At 56.3% G+C, this 9,066-nt stretch overlaps 1 protein-coding gene and 1 non-coding gene across 2 annotated transcripts; both read left to right on the top strand.

Moving 5' to 3' along the window:
• Nucleotides 1-61: 61 nt before the first annotated feature.
• TAS1R1 (taste 1 receptor member 1) lies at nucleotides 62-9,055 on the top strand. The gene is made up of 6 exons (XM_032495088.1): nucleotides 62-1,025; nucleotides 2,652-2,958; nucleotides 4,853-5,608; nucleotides 6,067-6,279; nucleotides 6,590-6,710; nucleotides 7,820-9,055. The coding sequence occupies exons 1-6, from the start codon at nucleotides 835-837 to the stop codon at nucleotides 8,749-8,751; spliced, it is 2,520 nt and encodes an 839-aa protein (XP_032350979.1). The 5' UTR covers nucleotides 62-834; the 3' UTR covers nucleotides 8,752-9,055.
• TRNAT-GGU lies at nucleotides 7,143-7,215 on the top strand. Its single transcript has one exon. It is a non-coding gene; the product is annotated as a tRNA-Thr (tRNA).
• Nucleotides 9,056-9,066: the final 11 nt, after the last annotated feature.

Consider the following 9,066-nt stretch of genomic DNA (forward strand, 5'->3'; position numbering starts at 1 on the left):
GGCCTCGGCAGCGCACGCGGGCCTCTGCCTGCCTCTCCGAGGAGGAGGCCGCCAGCGGGGGGAGATTAGGGGGCTCGATTTACATTATGCAAAAGCTCCACCCCGGCCGCCTCGAGAGGGAAAGTCAGATACCGCGAATCCAGGGCCATCTCTCCGGAAATCCACCTAGGATTTATTTTTTCCTGCAGAAAAAGCTCCAGGACTGACGTTTTAAACAAAATCGGCCTATTTGCATACCCTCCGTTTGCATGCATTTGTCTCTGAGCTGAAGGGAGCGACCCTGTGTCACAAGGCCAAGCCAGGGTGATTCACTCAGGATGATTTCTATTTGAGGACTTGGGGGTTGGGGTGGCGGGCTGTGTACGAGTTTAACTCAAAGCCTGTCTCATTCGGTAAACTGAGGCCCAGGTCAAAGGTTCTAAAACCCGCAGCTCCTTGATGGCAGCCTTCCACATCCTGTTCCTCAGAGCCCCCAGGGAAGCTGAGTCCCCGCCTCCCTCCGCCTCCCCAAAATACCAGGGCTCCCTTTCTGAGCCAGGTGAAGCCACAGGCACCAGAGCAAGGACAGAACCCACAACCATCCAGAGGAAGGGTCAGGGGTGCCGCCTGGTTGGCACCTGTGTTTTCACCCTGCTCAGTTCCTGAGTAGGACCGCAGGCCCGGAAGGCCAAGGCAAACAGCCCTACAACTCCAACAACTGGGCTCCAGTCCCTCCCCTTTCCAAGGCACGAAGCTGGGAAGCATCTGGGCAGCTGCCGGCCATTCTATTTAAAGAGCCCGACCCTGTCAGAGTGGGCAGCTCGGCCATGCCAAGTGCAGGACCGTCTGGCCAGCATGTTACTGTGGGAGACGTACCTGGTCAGCCTGCAGCTTTCCCTGTCCTGCTGCTGGGCCTTCAACTGCCAAAGCACCACGTCGTCTCCCGACTTCAGCCTCCCTGGGGACTACCTTGTTGCAGGCCTGTTCCCTCTCCACAGTGACTATCCAGGGGTGAGACGCAGACCCACGGTGACCTTCTGTGACAGGTGAGTGAGGGGTCAGCAGAACCGTCACCGAGGGGGACCTGTGCTTACAGGGCCCTCTGCCAGCCCTCTTCAGCAAGACCTTGCCGGTTCTGCCTCTGGGGTTACCATCTGAACCGCCTCCAGTCCCTCCCCAGCCTGCAGTTGCCACCCTCAAGTGCTGGCTAGACCGTTCCTGGCATTTTTGCCCAGTTTCCACTTTGTAATACACTACTTTGTCCTGGCTGTTTGTATTATAATTCCATGTCGGTTATTTCCTGGCTTTGTGGTGTAAGTAGATGGCAAGGATTAAGCAAGGGTGGCCTTTCCCCTCTTCCATCTCCTCCTGGTTCCTCCCTGAATTCACACTCCTTAAGTCTCCCAGATGGCAAGTATGGTTCTCTAGGGGGAAGGAAGTGGGCACACATAGCAGTAGATGCTCCCGGAGATTAGCAAAGATAAATTAGGTTGGTGCCTTCATGAACTCGACGGTCTAGGTAGGAAAAAACAACTGCTTTTCTTATAAAGAAGAGAGTTGCTTGCCATCTGTGCAAGTCATAGATCTGGGTGGCTTGAGTATGTTATCAGGGCTCAACATAGGAGGCCCTGAATAGGACGCACACCTGACAGCCAGCCCAGGAGGAAGGTTTTGGAAAGCCTGGTGCAGGAAGACTGGCCCAAAGAGCCACAGATGGGAGCCTAGTTAGAGGGGAGACTTGAGGGAGGAGGTGACAGATGAAAATTGGCTTCAGATAACTGAAGGGCTGTCATGGGCAGGACTCAAGGACAGAGTGACAGGAACAATAGCACAGCAGGCTAGCACACTCTTCAGGCAGGGCTAAGTCATGTCTCCAGAGCACCCCTGTCAGTGTTTCCCAGAGAGGCCATCAGGAACACAGGCCCTCACCACAGTCACGAGAGTCCCAGTGAAAAGTTCTGGTCAAACGAGGTAAAGCAGGTGCCATGGTTAATTTCATCTGTCAGCTCGGCTAGGGTATGGTGCCCAGTTGTTGGCTTAAAACCAGTCTAGATGTTGCTGTGAAGGCATTTTTAGACATGGTTAACATTTAGATCAATAGACTAAGTAGAGCAAATGGTCCTCCAGGATATAGGTGGGCCACATCCCATCAGTTGAAGACCTTAAGAGACAAGATTGAGGAAGGATTTCTACCTTCAGCCTCAAGACTGCAACGCAAACTCTTGTGGGAATTTCCAGCCTGCCCTGCAATTCTCGGACTTGCCAGCCCCCACTATCACACGAGCCAGTTCCTTAAATAAAAACTCTTTTTCGCTCTCTCTCTGTGTACATATATTTATGTACCTCATCTTGGCTTTGTTTCTCTGGAGAACCCTAATACGACAGGTTTCTCTCCTACAGGACGTGTGAGACTTTCAGTGCTAACACGCCTGTGTGTGTTGGGAGGATATGTCGTGTGTATTTCTCCAGCTTGTCCCCCACTTCTTCAAACGCCTGTTACCAGAACTGTGTATGCACTACGGAGCCCATGTTGAGATCATGGTTCTGGGGACTGGACAGATGACCCAGAGTTTCCTTTCTCTCCACCCCCCCACCCCGTCCTGGGGTTCCAGGAAGCCAGGGTTTCGGTGGGGCCTTGCCTTTCTCAGCTCTCGGCTTGGCTTTCCCTCTAGGTCCAACAACTTCAACGGCCACGGCTACCACCTCTTCCAGGCCGTGCGGTTCGGCATTGAGGAGATAAACAACTCCACCACCCTGCTGCCCAATGTCACCCTGGGGTACCAGCTGTATGACGTGTGCTCGGAGTCAGCCAACGTGTATGCCACGCTGAGCATCCTGAGCACGCTGGGGACACATCGCGTGGAGATCCCAGGAAACCCCGCCCACTCTTCCCCCATGACCCTGGCGGTGATTGGGCCTGACACCACCACCCATGTCACCACCACGGCAGCCCTGCTGAGTCCCTTCCTGGTGCCCCTGGTGAGCTGGGGCCCCGGCAGTTCGCTCATTGCCCCTCCAGGCAAGTCCAGGGTGGGCTGGGGTGGGTGGACAGAGTTGCTGTGCCCGAGGCCAGTCTGGACCCCTGGATCTCCTGGGCGGTCACCGCTCCTTAGGTACCTGCCCCAGTGTTCCTTCCTCTCCAAGTGCTGCTCCAGATCTCCCTGCTTCAATGCTGCCTGGCAAATCCATTCTCCCTGGAAACTTCTGCCCCTCTCACTCCTCCCACTGTCCCATCACCTTTGTGCAGAACTGAACACCCTTCATTTCCCACCCCATGAACTTCACATCTCCCACCCTGCAAACTTCACATCTCCCTGCTCTCCTCCCACCTCTCTGCTCCCCTCCCTCCAGGCTTAGAGGTGTGGTGCCCCTCCCTGTGCGGGCCAGTCCTGTCCCTCTGGTTCTCACCCCTTCCTCTGCTCGTCCACCTCTCCCTGGGCTTCCTCCTCAGCCCACCTGCTTGCCTCATCCCCCTCCATCCTCCAGGCACCTCTACTCTCAGCCTGGACTCCCTCTGCCCTCTTTCCAGCCAGACTCCATCCGGTTTGCTTCTCCCTCTTTTTACCTGCTCCTCCACCCACTGCCCTGGGTTCTGCCCTTCTGGCCAATGCTTGAGGGTGGCGATTGCAGGTTGGTAGGGATTGGATGTGGTTCAAGTGGCAATCTCAGAGGCAGAACCGGCAAGGTCTTGCTGAGGAGGGCTGGCAGAGGGCCTGTAGGTCTAGGTGGTTACCGCTCCTCAGTACTTGCCCCAGTGGTCTAGGTCTAGGGGGTCTAACCCTAGGTCTCCAATCCATTTTATCATTTTGACAGTTTTCCCTCTGCATTTATGACCCCCTCTTTCACTTGTTTCTGGTTTCCTTTAGAGAATTCTGCCCCCACCCCTGTGTACCCCTTCCCCAGAAGGCAGTGATTCCCTAGAGCAGACCCCTCCCCTTCCCAGGCTGGCCAAGACCCCCTGCTGAACTTCCCCTTCCCTTCTCTACCTTCCTTCTGACTTCTGAGCACCAGACTCATTTCCAGATGCTCAACCTGCGCCCCCAGTTCAAGGACCAAGCAGGCCCCAAACTGAACTTACCTCCCTACGCAACAAAAGCCTCTTTTCTCCTTGCATCCCTACCCCAGCCCATCTGGCAGAGTGACCATCCCTAAGGCAGCCAGAAACTCTGCAGCACTACCTACACACCCTTCCCTGCCCCTGCAGTCTAGCCCGTCTCCACGCCCTCTGCCACGGGGCCCTTGTAACCACTGCCGACTCCTCCCCCGTTCTCTACAGCCATGGCCTCGGCAGATTTCACTCACACCATCCTCTCTCTTCCAGATGATTCCATCAGCTCCCAGGAGGTCTCTGGGAGGTCCTTGACTCTGGCCTTGAGCCTTCTTAAACACGTTCCTCACTGAAATCAGAGATACACTCCTAAAACACAAGTCTGATGCCACTTCTCTGCCTAAACCCTTAGGGGCTCTTTAAGGCCTTCGGATAAAACCCCAGCCTTGTAGCCTGAGAGCTAAGGCTTCCTGCCCAGACCAGACACATGTGCTCATGCTCTTCTTCTTCCTGGAACTGACCTGCAAGTCCCTAAAGGACCCCACACACATACCATCTCAGCCCCTGCATGCAGGTTTAGTTCCCTTTGTCCCGGGGACAGATTCCCATCCCACACCCAGAAGTCTCCCTTGAGACCTAACCCCTTCCCCATATGTAACTTGTTAGCCTCCCATGTCGAGTAGTGAGAACCTGGGCCGGGACTGTCGAGTAGTGAGAACCCGGGCCAGGACCTTGTGTCCAGCCTTCCGGGTCACCGCACCCAGCTCAAGGCCAGCCCTGAGTCGAGGCTAATGCCACTGAAGTTGCTGAACTGAACCCCCACAGGTCAGCTACGATGCCAGCAGCGTGATACTCAGCATGAAGCGGCGGTACCCCTCCTTCCTGCGCACCATCCCCAGTGATGAGCTCCAGGTGGAGATCTTGGTGCTGCTGCTGCAGAGGTTCGGCTGGGTCTGGATCTCCATGGTGGGCAGCGAGGGCGACTACGGGCAGCTCGGGGTGCAGGCGCTGGAGGGCCGGGCCACCCAGCAGGGCATCTGTGTTGCCTTCAAGGACATTGTGCCATTCTCTGCCCGGCCGGGTGACGAGAGGATGCAGAGCATGATGCGCCACCTGGCTCAAGCGGGGACCACGGTCGTGGTGGTTTTCTCCGGCAGGCAGCTGGCCAGGGTGTTCTTCGAGTCTGTGGTGCTGGCCAACCTGACTGCCAAGGTGTGGATCGCCTCGGAAGACTGGTCCATCTCCAGACACATCAGCAGTGTGCCCGGTATCCAGGGCATCGGCTCGGTGCTGGGTGTGTCCATCCCGCAGAGGCTTGTCCCTGGCCTGAAGGAGTTTGAAGAGGCTTATGTCCGGGCAGACAAAGGAACCCTCGGGCCCTGCCCCAGGGGCTCCTGGTGCGGCAGCAACCAGGTCTGTAGAGAGTGTTGGGCTTTCACAGAGATGCCCAGACTCGGAAAGTTCTCCATGAGCTCTGCCTACAACGCGTACCAGGCCGTCTACGCCGTGGCCCACGGCCTCCATCAGCTCCTGGGCTGCGGCTCTGGCGCCTGTGCTGGGGGCCGAGTCCACCCCTGGCAGGTAAGGCAGTCCTGCCACTGGCACTCCGTATCAGGGAGTCTTCCTGAAGCAAGAAGAATGGCCACTCTTTGGTGACCCGAAGTGCCTGGGATTGGGGGGCAAAGGCCCCCAACTAGAGAGCTGATTCCTTCTCTGAGGCTCCTCTTAGTCCTCGCTTTTCTGAATCGTGGCCCCTCCCACCCACCATGCCTCAAATCCAGGGCTGAAAGTTGCTGTCAAGGGCTCCTTTGTTAAGAGGCTTGCTCTCTCTCAAGAGGCTGGTCGGGAGGGTCAAGGGGCCTCCTAGGAGGGGAGGGGGCCTGAGGAAGGGACCAGAACTTCCAGAAAGGCTGAAACCAGGCAGAGAGAAGCCCAGCAAGGCCCCACACACCCGCTTCCTGGGCTGTCGGGCTGGGAGTGTCCACGGGGAGCAGCCCGTGTGTCATCTACAGCTGCTCCGTCCTCCCTGTTTGTCTCAGCTTCTGGAGCATATCCGCAAGGTGAATTTCCTCCTACACAAGCACAATGTGATATTTAAAGACAACGGGGACCCCCTTGGTGGCTATGACATAATTGCCTGGGAATGGAATGGCCCCGAATGGACCTTCAGGGTCATTGGCTCCTCCACATCATCCCCAGCTCGGCTAGACATAAATACAACCAAAATCCAGTGGCATGGAAAGGACAACCAGGTAATGGGGACGTGGTCACTCACCAGGTGACTGCCTGATGGGCAGCCTGGAGCCTGGGGACACTCTGACACAGAGCAGGAGAGGGGAGCCCAGGTTCCAAGGCTGCTCTGCCTCTACGCAGCCCTGCCAGGGAAGGCCCCTAGGCTCACAGACAGATGTCCAGTTGCTGCTGGTTCACACAACTAGAGGCTCTGCCCTGGGAGTGAGCCGTGAGGGCGGATACACAGAGACCCAGTTTTCCATCCCACATGTGCATGTCCTTGACCTGGGCCCCTCCACATGCTTGCATAACACCTGTGGCTTCTTGCAGGTGCCTAAGTCTGTGTGTTCCAGCGACTGTCTTGAAGGTCACCAGAGAGTGGTTTGGGGTTTCCACCACTGTTGCTTTGAGTGTGTGCCCTGTGAGGCTGGGACCTTCCTCAACAAGAGTGGTGAGTGACCAAACGGTGAGTGGGCAAACCTCCCAGGACTCCAAGGATCTGCAGAATAGAAGAAAGGACCTCTCTCAGGCCACACATGTGCAGAACCAGGGCCCTGGTCACTTTGCTGCCAGTCAGGGACAGGCTGGAGGACACCTTCCATCAGACTGAAGTCACATCGAGCAGAAACAACCAATTGATGGCCTCAGTCCTAGCTGTGTCCTTTATTAGCGAGCTCTCAACGCAATGCCTACAGAGGCAATTTTTTCCTATTTCAACCTCTTAATCCAAACAGATGTAGCTATTGTTCCCTTTGTGCCCTCTCCTGCTATCTGTATGAAGTCCCTTCTGGCGTCCATGCCAAAGACAAGCAGCATCTTGAAGAGCTTGGCCTAAAGGCAGATAGTAGCATGTCTGCAACAGAAAAAAAAGTGATGCAGGGTGGGAGGGTATAGCTCAGTGGTAGAGCATATGCCTGGTATGCACGAGGTCCTGGGTTCGATCCCCAGTCCCTCCTTTTAAAAAATTAATAAATAAATCTAATTACCTCTCTGCAAAAACATTTTAAAGAGAAGAGGAAAAAAAGTGATGCAGGGTCAAGATCAGAGGCCAAACTGAGGTGGCTAAGGCTTCAGCCCAGAGCTGGACGCCAGGGGCCACATGCTTCCCTTTTACTGTCTCTTTGGGCATAGAGTCAACTCAGAGAAACCACAGCGTGGCAGCTCAGGAAGGGGGATGTGGTTAGTGGCAGCACCAGGGAGAGATGAAAATGCCCTTCCCTTTGGGTTGGCTACTCCCATAGGATCATTGCCTCACTGGTTTGTGGGCAGAGCTACAGGGTAAGGCCCTCTCCAGGACCTCTTGGTTTGCAAACCCTTCTGGGACCATGAGTCAAGCAGAACCTACACAAGTGTCTCTGTAAACTGTAATTAACACAGGCATTTTGAGGAAGCCCGTGGCCTCGGGGCCCCCATTCAGGGCTGCCCCCTTCTTGCCGTGCCTGGCAGAGCCCAGCTCCTGTGGTACAGCCCTCACAGCACCTGGCAGGCTTGCACAGCCTCCCTCCCCCATTCCTGCTGTGCTCACCTGCCTCTCAGGAACCTCTCTGCCTTTCCTTCCAGACTTCTACCGCTGCCAGCCTTGCAGGAAAGAAGAGTGGGCACCTGAGGGAAGCCAGACCTGCTTCCCACGCACTGTGGTGTTTTTGACTTGGCATGAGCCCATCTCTTTGGTCCTGTTGGCAGCTAATACGCTGCTGCTCGTGGTGGTGGCTGGGACTGCTGGCCTGTTTGCCTGGCACCTAGACACCCCCGTGGTGAAGTCAGCTGGGGGCAGACTGTGCTTCCTCATGCTGGGCTCCCTGGCAGGGGGCAGCTTGGGCCTCTATGGCTTCTTTGGGGAACCCACGTGGCCCACATGCTTGCTGCGCCAAGGCCTCTTTGCCCTCGGTTTTGCCATCTTCTTGTCCTGCCTGACAATCCGCTCCTTCCAACTTGTCTTCATCTTCAAGTTTTCTGCCAAGGTACCCACCTTCTTCCGTGCGTGGGTCCAAAACCATGGTGCTGGCCTGTTTGTGGTGATCAGCTCGACAGTCCAGCTGCTTATCTGTCTAATGTGGTTTGCAGTGTGGACCCCACTGCCCACCAGGGAATACCAGCGCTTCCCTCAGCTGGTGGTGCTAGATTGCACAGAGGCTAACTCACTGGGCTTCATGCTGGCTTTTGCCTACAATGGCCTCCTCTCTGTCAGCGCCTTTGCCTGCAGCTACCTGGGCAAGGACCTGCCAGAGAACTACAACGAGGCAAAATGTGTCACCTTCAGCCTGCTCCTCAACTTTGTGTCCTGGATTGCCTTCTTCACAGTGGCCAGTGTCTACCAGGGCCAGTATCTACCTGCAGTCAACGTGCTGGCCGCGCTGAGCTGCCTGAGTGGCGACTTCAGCGGTTACTTCCTCCCCAAGTGCTATGTGATCCTGTGCCGCCCAGAACTCAACAGCACGGAGCACTTCCAGGCCTCCATCCAGGACTACACCAGGCGCTGTGGCTCCACCTGACCCCTGGGTCAGGCAGGACCAAGCCAGGGCGGAGCGGACTGGAAGTGTCCACTGCCCTGAGGGTCGAAGGTGGAGTGGGGCGCTCAGGACCTGGGGTGTCGGGGAGGCCTTTGGGCTCCTTAGCCTTGGCTGGGGAAGTGTAAGTCCAAGGGAGAGCTCAGTCCGGGCTCCAATAAACAGGTGAAACGTGCTGCTTTGCTGGGCTTCCTCTCTAGGGTGAGGGTGGGGCGCTGCCGCTTCAAGCCTGAGGGCGCCGCTAGGGGAGAAATGCAACCGGAACCTTAGGACTCTGCCAGAGCTGGGCGAACAGCCAAT

This window comes from Camelus ferus, chromosome 13, assembly GCF_009834535.1.
Source record: "Camelus ferus isolate YT-003-E chromosome 13, BCGSAC_Cfer_1.0, whole genome shotgun sequence".
In the NCBI taxonomy this organism is placed as follows: Eukaryota; Metazoa; Chordata; class Mammalia; order Artiodactyla; family Camelidae; genus Camelus; species Camelus ferus.

Excerpts from the sequence above, each read along its gene's own strand:
- TAS1R1 (XM_032495088.1), top strand. The coding sequence starts at position 835 with ATGTTACTGTGGGAGACGTACCTGGTCAGCCTGCAGCTTTCCCTGTCC. Across the intron at positions 6,280-6,589 it reads GGCATGGAAAGGACAACCAG|GTGCCTAAGTCTGTGTGTTC; the intron begins GTAATGGGGACG and ends GGCTTCTTGCAG. Across the intron at positions 6,711-7,819 it reads GACCTTCCTCAACAAGAGTG|ACTTCTACCGCTGCCAGCCT; the intron begins GTGAGTGACCAA and ends CTTTCCTTCCAG.